The 13,283-nt window shown below is 65.2% G+C and overlaps 1 protein-coding gene across 2 annotated transcripts; it reads right to left on the bottom strand.

Annotated features, from left to right (window-relative positions):
* Positions 1–1,958: 1,958 nt before the first annotated feature.
* On the bottom strand, positions 1,959–13,080 carry VSTM2L (V-set and transmembrane domain containing 2 like). Of its 2 annotated transcripts, none has more exons than XM_061441527.1 (4): positions 12,860–13,080; positions 5,424–5,614; positions 4,495–4,548; positions 1,959–2,743 (listed from the first exon to the last, which is right to left on the bottom strand). In XM_061441527.1, exons 1-4 carry the CDS (start codon positions 12,966–12,968, stop codon positions 2,441–2,443), a joined length of 657 nt encoding a protein of 218 aa, XP_061297511.1. In that variant the 5' UTR covers positions 12,969–13,080; the 3' UTR covers positions 1,959–2,440. The 2 variants fall into 2 exon arrangements, with proteins under 2 accessions (XP_061297511.1, XP_061297512.1); XM_061441528.1 differs by having other exon boundaries at positions 5,424–5,593; positions 12,860–13,079.
* Between the last annotated feature and the right edge of the window lie 203 nt (positions 13,081–13,283).

The raw sequence follows: 13,283 nt of genomic DNA, 5'->3' as shown, positions 1-13,283 counted from the left end.
GGTGCGGAGGGTGCCCAGCTCCACTGAGCACCTTCAATGCCCTGGAGGATGCGGAGCTGGAGGGGCTGCACAGGGGCTCAGCCCTCCCCAGGGGCAGGGAGCGGGGCTGCTCCAAGCATCTTCCCCAGGGATGAGGGGCAGAGAAACCCGTGTCCAGCCACCTCCTGCACACACAGACCCAGGGCAGAGCCCCACACACAGCCCGTGGGTCAGGTGCTGCCAACGGGGGTGCTGGGTCCTGCTCACACGTCCCGCAGGTCCCTCTCCTTTGGCTCCAACGCCAAAATTTCCCCTAAACTCGGCAAAATTAATCTCTGCTAATAAAACCCGTTCGTTTTAAAGCTCGCCTCTGGGGTCTGCAGGTGACTCCTCCACACAGCGGTTTGTTTACTCGCCACTGGAGGTGATTTGCAGCCTCTCACCCTCCCCAGCGCAGCCCGGCTCTTCCTTTCCCTCCAAGGCAGACGGCGCCTCCCGCTCCCCTCCTTCCCCCGGGGCGCGGGTCCCTGACCGGGAACCCAAGCGCAGCCCAAGCCCCGCGGCTGTGGCTGCCTGTGGCAAAGCAGAGCTGCCACCAAGAGCCCCCCTGCCCTGCAGCCCCCGAACCCCTCCCTCCTGGCAGCACCTGCGTGCTCCCCTCCCCGCCTCCGGTGCCCCTTGCTCCGCCGGGACCGGGCTTTGCAGCTGGGAGCCAGGCCGGGCGCAAGGGACTCGGTGGCTCTCGCCGCGGTCACCAGCAGCGCCGTGCCCGTCCCCAGCCCCCGGGCAGCGGCCGGTGCTTTTGTTACTCTAACCCATGACAAAGGGCTTCAGATGAGCAAAGCAGAGGCGAGGCGAGGGGAGCGCTGCCGAGCCCCAGGGAGCAATGAACCGCAAAGCAGCCGGGGGGCTCCCGGCAGATGGGGCCGAGTCAGCGCTGCCACTGCCGGGAGCTCCTCACCCAGAGCAGAGCCTGACCCAGGGGCAGCCCCCAGCACCCCACTGCAGGGACCCAGCCTCCTGCCTGGCCAGAGACGAGGCTTTGCTCTGGTGCCCAGGCAGGGATTGAAGCTGGTGCCCAACAGCACAGAGGGGCCAGACCCCAGCAGCCCGCCCAGCCTCACCACAGCACCCAGCGCCCCATGGCCATGGTGTGGGGCAGGCCCAGCTCACCTGGGACCTGGTTGTGTCCTGCACCCGTGGGGCAGCGTCACCCCACTCCCAGCCAGAGCAGAGCAGGAGGTGGAGCTCCCCAGCTGCAGCTTTTAAATGCTCTGACCCCTCAGCTGCAGGTGATGACGAACATCATCACCCACACCCCAATCCCATCCCATCCCCACTGCCCCCAGCCCACCAGCCCCAGGGGCAGCCCCAACTGTGCCTTTTAGCCAAGACAGTGCCAAAGCCACCTCCCCTCCCTGTGCCAGGCACAGAGACCGCAGACCCACAGAGGCTTCGTTTAAAGAGCTTTATTAGCTGCAGCAGGTCTGGTGTGGCAGGGAGCAGCACCCAGCACCCTGGCAGGGACACCGGGGCCCTCCCATCCCTCCCCACAGCCCCATCCCCAGCAGTGGCATTTGCCCACGTGCCATTGGCAGCCACGCGGAGCCTGTGGCCCAGGCCAGTGCGGTGCTGTGGCACAGGAGGAAGGGATGCTCAGCCAAGCGGCACCGGCACGGGCAGTGGGGACAGAGCGAGGGCGGATGGGGCTCGTGGCCAAAGCCCCCCTTCCTCCATGGAATGCAAAGGGCCGGGAGGAGCAATGTGTGAAAGCGGGGCCAGCTCCCATGGCACAGCTCACATGGGGGCCGCCGGCAGTGCCTGGCTGGGCAACGCGCGGCACAGCCCATGGCACCACAGCCGTGCCGGGAGCGTGCCGGGAGCATGCTGCACCGTCCTTCTCTGCTGAGCTCAAGCCTTGATGCGCTGGGGCAGCTCTGGGGCAGGCAGGGGCAGGGGCAGGTGATTCACGTGGTCTGTAAGATGGATGCTGGAACTTATACACAGAGCGGGGCTGAGCAGAGCAACTAAACCGGGGCTCCTACGGGAACAGGAGGAGGTTTCTGCGAAGCACGAGGGAGGGCAGGGAGGGTCCCACAGGCAGAGGGGTTCCACCGGGCACCAAAGCTGGGGCACAAAGCGGCCGGTGGCACCGCGGTGGCAGCAAACAGCAGGGCACCCCCACATGGCACCAGTGGGATGGGGACCATCACCAGCCCCAGTGATGCCCCTGTCATGGACACGGTCCTGCTCCCGCACCGAGCCCTGGCGCCGCTGCACCACGGGGCTGGGGAAGAGACCGACCCGGTGCTGGCCGGCGGGAGGAAGAGGAGGAGGGCGAGGGGGTCGATGGGCAAGATGGGCGGCGGGGCCAGTCTCTGGCAGGGGCACGGGACCCCCGAGGGCTCCGCTGAGTCCGGGGCATGGGGGGGGGCTGCGGCGTCCCCCCGGCACCGCCCGCCTACAGCGCGCAGGAGGCGTCCGCCGAGCGCTTCCTCAGCTCCTTCCCGGCCTTGTGGTGGTGGTGGTGGTGGTGAGCGTGCCCCGAGCCGGGCTCCGGCAGCGCTGCTCCATGCGGCTGCGTGTCCTGGGGGTGCCCCGTGCCCCCCGGCGCCTCCACGCGCAGGTACGCCTTCACCTTGTGGTGCCGGGCCTGGCCGTCGCTGGAGTCGATCACCCGGCACTCGTACGTGCCCTCGTCCTCCAGCTTCACCCGCGACAGGCGCAGCTTGTGGGAGATGTTGCTGCCGACCACCTTCACCACCTGCGGCGGGCACACGGGGGTCAGGCGCCCGTGGGGACCCCCGCTGACACCCAGCGCAGCGCCCCCTCCGTGGGTCCCAGGGGACGTGGCAAAGGTGGGGGACCCCGGACGCCGGGGTGACGCCGTCCCTGCGGGGGGCTCGGGATCGATGCGCATCCGCGCCGGTAATTAGCTTTCCTACCAAATTGATTCGCTCTCAGTATTTATCACCCCATGAAATTTAAGACTCACTCGCTCGCCAGAGCCGGGGCTGCTGCTGGGCTAGGTCAATAAATCACATTTATGACCGGCCCCAGGCCCCTGCCTCTGTTCCCTATAATCACGCCGGACGGCAAAGGCCATTTTTCTGCTCGCCGCTGCGTTTGTTAGCTGAAGATTTTATGGTGTTTAGAAAGAGGGCCCAGGCCAAGGCAGGCTCCGAGCCGTGCCCGGGATGGGGCAGGGGCTGTGCGCTGGGGGAGATGAGTGGGTGCTGGTGTGAGTGAGCTGGGTGCTGAAGGAGCTTCAGAAAACACCTTCGTGTCAGCAGAGCCAGGAGGCACCGAGGTGGACGGGGGGGAAGTTCAGAACTAATGCAAGAAAAGCCCAGTTTCCTGTTGGAGCCCTGCCCCGCAGCTCCCCAGCCTCAGCCCGCGCCTCGGCCACGGCAGGGATGAGTTTATGACCTGTTGTGATGCTTGTGGCTTCCTGCTGCCCTGAGAGACCCCCGCGCTGGTCAGGCCAGACAGACACAGCAGTGCCCAGCCCCAGCTCAGCCCCCAACGTGCCGCGCTCAGCACCAAAACGGGTTAAAGAATGCAAGATGAGGTGGGAAATAAACCCAGACCCGTGGTGTTTGCTGCTGCCACATCTGGGCAGAGCCGGCGCCGGCCTCTCCAGCGCCAAGTGTGTTTTGGCAGAGGAAGCCTGGCCCAGGGCTGCCCGACGCGGCTGTTTCTGTGCGATTTACATCGTCTCGCACCGCCTGGCACTGCCGTTTGCTCTCAGTCACTTGCTGCTGTGGCTGTAACGTGGGGTTTATCAGAGGGGCTCGTGGTGCCTTTGCCCATGGTCATTCATCGCCTCCGTTTGGAAACACTTCAGACTCAGGGACGTTTAAAACAACAGAACGAAGCCGGTTGGACACCCACGCCTCCCGCTGGCTCTGCAGGAGGCAGCAGAGCTGCTGCACCCCGAGCACTTCAGATACCCCCGGTTACACCGCACCCGCATCGGCAGCACCGGGCACAGCGGTGGAGCTGAGCCGAGCCCAGCGCCCGCCTCACCCCTCCTGCCGTGGGGACCCCCTGTGCTCTGCAAGGGTGAATGAAGAGCCTGCAGCAGGAGGGTGGGAAGCACCTTCTGATGCTGCTGTTTCAGTGGCACCCCCAAGCACAGAGCCCCCCAAGGTTGGGAGGGCCGGGGGGGGTCATGCTGCCAGCAACAGAGGAGCGTCTCCTCATCCTGCTCACGGGAACCCGGAGGGCTTTGGGATGCCAGTCCCTGACTAAATTAGATTCATTTTCTCCTCAGCGTCAGCGTGTCCCTGAGATGCCTCCAGGAGCCGGTCGGGGCTCACATCCAGGCTGCAGCCCCCAGTGCCGGGGGCCCCTGACACCCCCCAGCCCCAGGACACCTTGTCTGGGGCACCGGCCTCGCACGGACACCAACCCTGGGGACCCTCCTGCTCCCCTGCCCTGCGCAGCGCCGGGCACCAGGAACCCTCCCATCCCGCTGCCGGCGGCCCTGCAGGAGCCATTATCCCCACTCACGCTTATTTTAGTCGCGTCCTTCCCAGGCTCCTCCTGCGGCGAAGCTTTCAGGTGCTGGAAGAGCGGGATGGGAGAGACCAGAGAGGGAAGAGAAACCGTCAGCTCGGCTGCGAGGAGGCAGGAGCCCGGGGTGGCTGCTCCGTGGAGGAGGAGAAGGGAGAAGGGGAAGGGAGAAGGGGCTGCTCAGCCCTGGCAAACTCGGGCACCCTGGGCAGGTGGGAGCCATACAAGGCCCATGGGAAGGGGTGGGAGCACCTCAGTGGCTGGAGGACACAGGGTGCCTGCCCGTGGGTCCCCACTGCATCCAGCTCCATCAGTGGGTGCTCCCCATGACCTGGGCTGGGCTCGATGCCCGCTCCAACCACCCTCGCCCTGCAGCCCCTGGCAGCTCTGAGCCAGCGGCAGCTTCGCGGATGCTGCTCAATTTATGGTAATACCAGCAGCAGCTCTGCCAAAGACACAGTAATAAAGGCTCATTAAAATACCTAAAGCTGCCTTCCCATTATTTGGCCCTTATCTCTGTGTGAACAGAAAGAGAAATAGACAGCTGTTTGCCGAGACCAGTACACACAGAAATAGGGAAAACAAGGGAGGGCTGGAGGGGGAGGATGCAGGGATGGGACGGACGCAAGGGCAGTTGTGATGAGATGGGAGAAGGCAAAAGCACCAGGGCAAAGCCTCTGCCTGGGTCAGTCCCCAGGGGTGGGATAACTGGAAAGGGTGGCCAGGACAGCCCAGCCCTGTGCACTGGAGCATCCTCAGTGCAGCGGGATGCTGTGCACCCCACACATGGTCCTGCAGGACCAGTCAGTGCTGCTGCTGCTGCAGGACAGGGACCCCCCTGAGCCTCAAATGCTGCTGCAAGGGAAGTCCCATGAGAGCTCTGCCTCTCACTGCTGCTGCTGGATGGGGAGGACGAGGGGCATTACCTGGTTGGAAGCCCACGTCTGTTTGTCTGCCCAGTCCTTGTGGTTGCGGACGTACCACCACTGTATCTCCAGGGAGTAGGAGGGGGAGCCGGTGCCGCGGAAGGAACACGCCATCTCCACATCCTCGCCCGCCTGCGCCGTCATGTCGTGGGGGGTCTCGGTGAAGAGGGCTGCAGGAGACAGAGCGAGGGCTGCGGGGATGTGCCACTGTCACAGCAAGGGGCGCATGATGCCACCGCCCATGCGAGCAGGGCCACCAGGAGCACCAGGACCCATCCAGGGCAGACAGACCCAGCCCCCGACCCTTTGCCAGGGGCGGTGGCAGGAAAGGGAGGGAGCAGAAGCCTCTGAGTCCCCCCCCCACCTCCCCCTGGGACCTTGCCCCAGGGTGACAGGGCCCCAGTGCACCTCGGATGCTGAATACAGCATCCGCTTAGATCAGAGCACAAATGAAAAACAAATCCCTGTTTAACGCGGCCTCAAACACTCTCCCACATGCCATACGGTTTGTTTTCCTTGCTCAAAACAAATATTGTTCGGAGATGTAATTAGAATTCTTTTCATCTCCTCTGGAGGGATCCTTGCTCCTCTGTAACAACGGCCCCAGCGCGCGGGTCACTGCCAAATGCATCCCCACAGCCTGCGGCAGGCTCTCCGCGGCACGGCACGGGCACGGGGCTGAGCCTCCAGCACCAGCACAGCCAGCCCGGGGCTGCCAGAGCCCCCCGTGCCCCTGATGCTGTTTTGGCCGCAGAGGAGGTGGGGCTGGGACAGGGTCCTGCTGGATCTGCCCTCGCACCTTCGCCAGGCACCTCGTGCCACCGGCACTGCCGGTTCACAGCCACCACGCAGGTCCCTGCGGTGCCATCACAGCCCCCCGGGACCCAGGCCCGCTCGGAAGCAGCGCGCAGCTTCCCACCAAGCCCTGATCCCCTCTGAAAAAGAATTACTATCAGCCCAGACGGAAAAGTTAATACCTTCGGTATCTCCCGGTCCCTCCGGCCGCATGAAATCCCCTATACTTATCACTTCCCTTTAATCCATCTTAGCAGGGGAGCTGAGGGAAATACCCAGCACAAGGCTCCCACCACCCTGGGGCTCCCGCCGGGTTCCCAGCACGGATCCTGCAGCCCCTTTGCCCAGGACCCAGCACCAGCAGCCGGCAGGGGCGGGGGGGGGGTGTCTGTGCCGGGGGGATCCGACTGGGAACAGCACCAGGGGTTGAGGGAAGGGCAGGAGGGTCCGGCACTGCCCGGCACGTGGCAAAGGCACCTCCAGTCAACGTTCACCCACCCTTCCCCAGCCCCAGCCCGGGATGGGGGTTCTCCTCCGCGGGATTCCCAGTGGCAGGAGCAATGGACAAAGCCAGAGGGTCCTGGCAGAGCCTGCACCAGCCCAGACAGGGGCAATGGCCAGAGAGCTTCTGCCCTGTCCAGGTTACTCTGAATTAAAGCCTGGTCCCACTGATGGGATTTGGCAGCCGAGCAGAGAAAAGGCCTGATTGAATCAGGCGCCTCCTTCCTTTCAGGTTTTAATTGGGAAGCGCGTGTATTAATTAACCCCAGAGCACAGCCAAAGCAGGGCAGGTCCCACCGGTGGAGCTGCCTGGACACCCCCCCCCCCCCCCCCCCCCCAGCACCCCGGGAACCGTGAACCCCATTGATCCCCCCCAGCCCTTCCTCGCCTCCCCAGGGCCGCAGCTGTGAGTGACACGCTGGGAACTCGGGACAGACAAGGCATCAAGCGCCTGCTGATGGATGGATGGATGGATGGACAGCAGGGTCTGACAGCAGGGGGAAGGTGAGGCCGGTCCCTTCCTCCCTGCGCATCCCGGCTCTTTATCCTTCCCTTCCGCCTCACTGCCCGCTCCCTCCATCCCAGCTTCCCACACAGGGCTCCTCTGCGGGAAGGGGCTCCAGGACCCCAGTGCCAAGGGACACCCCAGCAGCCGCCCTAGGACACCCAGATCAGGGGCAACGGGGCCACCGCCAGCCCCGGATCCACATCAGGACAGTCCCCCCCATGAGAGCGGAACGTGGTGGGGCAATGAGCAGCCCCATGGCTGGGCACAGAGCCGGGTCCCCGCGGCACCGCTGCTAGGATGGGGCTTTGGTGCTGGAGCTGCTCAGAACCATCCCTCTCCCCACTGCTGCCATTGGTGCCGCATCCTGGCGGCAGGAGGGGGGCCGGTGCTGGGCTGGCTGCCGCGTGCTTTATGGCCTGGTACCTGTCATAAACTGGGAAAATCAGGATCAATAAATCTTGCAGGAAACAAAAATCAGGGGAAATAAAATGAACTCAACGGGGAAACACAGATAAACAATTGAAAACGCCTGCTGGGACAGCTTGGTGCTCTCATAAACCGGAGATATAGAGGCTGCTGCTCTCCTCCCCACGCAGGCAGGATTCATTGCCATGGCCCTGCACGGCAAGGGCAGGAGGGTGGCAGGGGATGGGTGCCCCCCCCCAGCCTGTGCCAGGCTGTCCATCACCCCAGCGCCTGGAAATGACGGCCCGGCCCCTGCGCTGGACCCCTGCAGCCCCTGGAGCACATGAAGCCATGCAGCCCCTGCGAGCCTGGCCAGGACCCTGCTCACTGCCCAGCTTTGGTGCAGCCTTGCAAGGGGCCGTGCTGCCTTTCTCAGCCTCCCCAAGACACCAGCTGCAACAACCGCAACTTAAACAGGGCCGTGGGCATGCACTGGGGTCGGCGTTTGTGTAAACATGGATTGGAGGGTGGTTAAATAGGGATTGGACATTCGCAAATGCCTCTGAGTCACCCGGTTCGTGCCCACGCCTGCTCTGAGCTGTGAACCCCACCGAACCATCGCAGCACTGGTCAGGCAGATGCTCCTTTCTCTGCCTGACAGCACAGCAGCCCCTGGCAGAGCCACGGCTGGGCTGGAGGAGTGGCCAGGCAGGGCTGGGGGAGGCTGGGGAGCCCCTGGCTCCAGGGGAGGTGGACGAGGAGGAGGAGGCAGCCCTGGGCAGGCGGGTGCAGGACCGTGTCACCGGATCAGCCTCTGCCGCCCCTTGTCCCTCCCTCCGGCTGCCGCTGTTGTGCCATGGGCTGTGATCAGACGTGGTTTATTCCCCCCTCCACCGTAATTCCTGGTTTATCACGGTTCCGGGAGCCAAGACTCTCATGGACAATGTGGGCTCAGCCTCTCGCTCTGGCAGCCCCCTCTCCACTCCCCGGCAGTGGGATGGTGCCGTGAGGCACTGCCGGAAGGAAGCGGCTCTGGAAGCGGCTTCTGCAGCCCTGGGGCGAGGGGCACCTCAAGCCCCCATGGAGCCTGTCCCCAGGCGCTGTCATCAGCCATGCCCAGGCCAGCGGGTCCCCACCAACACCCAGACCTGCCTCCATCCTCCCTGGCAGAGGCGAAGGCGCAGGAGGCATCCCCCTGGATGGATCCAGGAGCAGGAGCCTGGCTGCCGCTGGACACGGGGGTTGCTGGCACTGCTGTTCCTCCCTCCTCTTCCCGTCTGCAGGTTAACATCTGGGCATGCAGCTCCTCCTGACAAGCCTGGCGCAGGGATGCTGACCCCTGGTCACCAGAATCACATCGTGGCCACAAACCGGGGCATGAACAGAGCGGCCGGGGGCACCAGGGAGGGCAGGGCAGGCGGCTCTGGCAGGGAGCAGCCGGCAGGGACGGGATGAGACCAGGGCTGGATCCAGCATCCATCCGGCTCCGCGGGAGCCCTGCTCCCCTCTGGCAATGCTGCCATCACAGGAGAAGCGTGAGGCTGAGCCCCGCGGGCGCCGGCACGGCGGGGCCGGGAGCGCCATTTCTCTGCCCCTATTTACTGTCACATTAGCAGCAGAATTAGCTCAAATTTGCAGCGTAAATGAAACCAAACCCCCCGAGCGGCTGCGTGAGGCCGGAGCTCACCTTGCGGGGAGCTCGAATTCACCTTGAAACCCGCGGATGTTCCCATCCGTTCACCGTCGCCCTCCCGCTGCCCAGGCAGCAGAACGGCAGGGAGAGACCCGGCCCCGGCTGCCAGGAGCTGCCCGGGCAAGGGGCTCCCAGCTCCATCTCCCGACTCGGACAATCCCCTCCCGAGGGCACCGCAGTTTTCCTGGGGCAGCTATTTGAGAGTGTGACCCCTCAAACCGGCTGCTGGAGCAGCTCCTGGCGGGACGCCGGCAGCGCCCTGCAGTCACCACTCACACTGGTGCTGGTCTCTGCCAGGGGATGATTCCCAATGGGCAGGGAACCTGGCAGCAGGCAGGAACCGGCATGGGGCAGACGGAAGCTCTGCTTCACTGCAGATCAGCACCCCCAGCCTCATGCCCAGCACCAGGAGCCATCAGCACTGGCAGCGCTGCCCACACCACGCATGGTGCTGGTTCCCATACCACAGAGCCAGCAGCTCCCGGTTCTCATGGGCACAGCACCCTCCTACCTGGCTCTGCCCACCCCACTACCCATGGGATCATCCTGGTCCAGCTGCATCTGGAGCACACGGTGCATGGCACCAACACATCTGGCACAGCTAAGTCCAGCCAACGACCCAGTACTTGGCCACGCACCCACCGCAGTGTGGTGGGGTGCTCCCTGGGTGCCCTGGGGAGGAGAGAGCCAGGCGGGAGATGGACCCACAGGCAAGGAAATGGCCATGAAGAAGAGCTCAGACGGACCCAGAGCCATCGTCGGGTGGGCTGGGAAGGGCTGTCCACCCCGAGGCAGGTGAGTCCTTCCTGCTCCATGAACCAGAATCCCAGTGACAGGTCCCCATCCCTGTCCTGGTGCTGTTGGTGGCTCCGGCCCCGTGCAGCTGCCCCGGCCGTGTGATTTGCTGCCTCACTCACCAGGAACGTTATGATTAAAATTAGCTGTCACTGTCCTAACGTAATAATTCCCAGTGTCTGGCCCATCGTCTGTCAGCCTCTTCAAGGGAAAAGAAAGCACAGACATTTGATGAGGAGAAGTGTCAGAAGTAATTGCATTGAATGACTGCACGAACAGCAGCAGGAAAAACACATCGGGTGGAGAATTCCCACCAGGAAGCATGAAAAAATCCGGCAGAATGCAAAGTGTTGATGAAAGTAATTGATAGAATAATCATCGGGTGTGAGAGAAGGAGAAGGGCAGCGCCCCAGGGAGCCAAGGCTCCCTCCAGCCCCAGCCCCAGCCGCGGCCCCAGGGCCGGTGAGACGCCGGTGCTCAGGAAGGATGCGGGGACGGAGCCGCCGCTGCTCCAGCTGCTCACCCAGCGGCGGCCCCTGCCCTGTGCCGGGAGCCGGCCGGAGCTTCCCAGGCAGCGCCGCTTCGCAGGCGATGGCACCAGCCCAGCGTGCAGAGGCTCTGCAATGGGGGGCATGAATAATTGAAGGCGCCAGCCTGAGCAGAGAGCGGAGACGAGAGAGGAGGGGAGAGCAGAGCAGAGGCAGCGCTGTGGGCAGGGGAGGGATGGATGGTGAGGAAGGAGCCTGCGGCTCAGGCGCTCCTCCAGGGCAGCAGGGCAGACGGAGCCCATCCTCGCTCCATCCTCGCTCGTGTCAGAGCCTTCCCCGTGGGGGCAGGAAAAGGACTTTCCCTGACCGAGACTTTGTCCCTTGGCAGCAGCCCGCCTGCCCATGGCTCCCGCCTGCCCAGCAGCAGCGTGGAGCTGCCTCGGCCGCCTGCAGAGCACACGGCTCCCAGCCCCTTCCCTCGCTGCATCTGCTGTGGGCAGGATACAGGTAACAGCGATGGCAGGGCCAGGCTGCAGAGGCTGCTCTGGTCGCCTGCACCAGGCAGAGATGCCAGTGAGCTCCTGGCACTGCCTGCAGCGGGCAGAGCCTGGCAGGGCCCCACCGGCCCCACTGAGCACAGATGAATCCATCCCATCATCCCCGGCCTCTCTCCTGCCCCGCATGGAGGAGAAGCTCCACCAGCGAGTAATGAAATGATCAATCTCTGATAGGCTAAACAGCGATTTATACAGGTTTTCAACACACACAGCTTTTATCAAATTGGTATTCACCTACTGAACACAAACGGCTTATTATACATGACCCACTTATTCACTGCTTTTCAGTATCGTTAATAAAGGTTTCTGTTGTGATTAAGTGAGTTGCTGCAGAACTGCTCATAGTAGCAAGCTGTAATGTGGCTCTGAAGTGCACTCGCCCTCCCAGAATATTTCTTCTCCTTGGCTCCCTGCTCCCTCTCAGCGACCATTTCACTATTTATTTGCCTATTGCTGAATTTCTGAGGGGAGCAGCAGCGGCTAATGGAGGCTCTTTGCCCACATCTCCTTCCGGCACGCCAGGCCGGCAGGTCCAGAAATCCTCCTGCATTCCTCCCCCAGCACAAGGCAGAGCATCCCTGCCCAGACAGGCGGGTACCCGCTGGACCAGGCACTGTGTTCCCGTGGGAACCAGGGCCTGGCGAGCCTGGAGGCTCCTCGGGGCAGGGAGCTGCTCCAGCCACAGGCCGCAGCCCCGGAGCCTTGTGACGGGAATGGCTGCAATGGGGGCAAAGGCACCCAGCACCCTGTGCCCTCTGCTGGGGCTCAGATTTAAACCCACCCGTGTCAGCTGCAGGGAGCAAGGAGGGTCTCGGTGCTCTTCCCAAGGGGGGGTTGTCTCCTGTCACCTGCTCCGTGCCCCGGGGGTGGGAATTACCCCTGGCTGGGAGAGTGTTTCAGACAGGGGCGCAGAGAACGACTCCATCCCAGCTCCCGGCTGGACCCTGCCAGGCTTGGCAGCACCACGGAGCCACCGACCCGCTGGGGCACCGAGCACCGGAGTCGGCAGAGCAGGAACAGAAGACTGGAGAGTGGCTCCCGCTGCCAGGGGCGGGTGGCAGCACACGGCGGTGCACGGGGGGTGCATGGGATGCACGGGGGGTGCATGGGATGCACGGGGATGCACGGGGGGTGCATGGGATGCACGGGGGTGCACGGGGGGTGCATGGGATGCACGGGGATGCACGGGGGGTGCATGGGATGCACGGGGGTGCACGGGGGGTGCATGGGATGCACGGGGATGCACGGGGGGTGCATGGGATGCACGGGGATGCACGGGGGGGTGCATGGGATGCACGGGGATGCACGGGGATGGACGGGGGGTGCATGGGATGCACGGGGATGCACGGGGGGTGCACGGCTGTGCAGGGGGTCGCACCGTGCGAAGCCCCGGGCTTGGCAGCGCAGCGGCGGAGGCAGAGGCCGCCCCCCGGGCCCCAGGGACGGGAGCGGCGGAGCCCAGCCCCGGTTCGCCCGGGCCGCCTCCCGCTCCCGGAGCCGCCGCCGCCGCCGCGAACGGCGCCGCGGAGCTGCCGCCGGCGGCGGAGCCCAGCGCGGACCCCGGGTTCTTCCCCCCCTCCCGCCGCCCGTCCCGCGGCCCCCGAGACGGCACCGGTGGCACCGCGCCCTGCGACCGCCTCCCGCCACCCCCGGGGGCAGCCGAGCCCCGCTCCCTGCCCGCCGCCCGCGCTCACCGCTGCCCGCCGCCGGGGCGTCCCACGGGGGGTGCCGGGAGGCGGCGCCGAGCTGCAGGTAGAGCCCCAGGTAGTGCAGGATCCCCAGCGCCAGGCCCAGGCCGCCCATGGTGCCGCGGGCGCCGCCGTCCCGGGGCCGGCGCTGCCGCGGGGCCGAGCCGTGTCCCCGGGGCTGCGCCGCGGTCCCGCCGCCGCCGCGCTGCGGAGCTCTTCTCTCGCGCGGAGGGCGCCGCGCGCCGAGGCGGTGCCGCGGCTCAGCCCGGAGCCTCCCCCGCCCGGCGGAGGGATCCCGGCCCCGCGCGCACACACGAAGTTTTTCCCACGGTTCATTCTTAAACTGCGCGGGGCGGGGCCGGGCCGCGAGACCCCCCCGGGACCCCCCAGCCCCGGGCACGGCGCCCCCGGCGGGGGCGGGGAGCGGGGC

This window comes from Pezoporus flaviventris, unplaced genomic scaffold (genome assembly GCF_033815535.1).
Source record: "Pezoporus flaviventris isolate CSIRO_AGI_PZ_B2104156 unplaced genomic scaffold, CSIRO_AGI_Pfla_v1 ptg000213l, whole genome shotgun sequence".
Lineage (NCBI taxonomy): Eukaryota > Metazoa > Chordata > Aves > Psittaciformes > Psittacidae > Pezoporus > Pezoporus flaviventris.
Note: the sequence above shows the minus strand (reverse complement) of the source record. Positions and strands in the feature narration are given on the sequence as shown.

What these genes read in the sequence shown, in the direction of transcription:
- VSTM2L (XM_061441527.1), bottom strand. Translation starts at nt 12,968, where the DNA reads ATGGGCGGCCTGGGCCTGGCGCTGGGGATCCTGCACTACCTGGGGCTC. An exon ending in CGCCCCGGCGGCGGGCAGCG is followed by an intron (nt 5,615 to 12,859) that starts GTGAGCGCGGGC and finishes ACATCCCCGCAG; the next exon opens with CCCTCGCTCTGTCTCCTGCA. An exon ending in AGACGTGGGCTTCCAACCAG is followed by an intron (nt 4,549 to 5,423) that starts GTAATGCCCCTC and finishes CCGCTCTTCCAG; the next exon opens with CACCTGAAAGCTTCGCCGCA.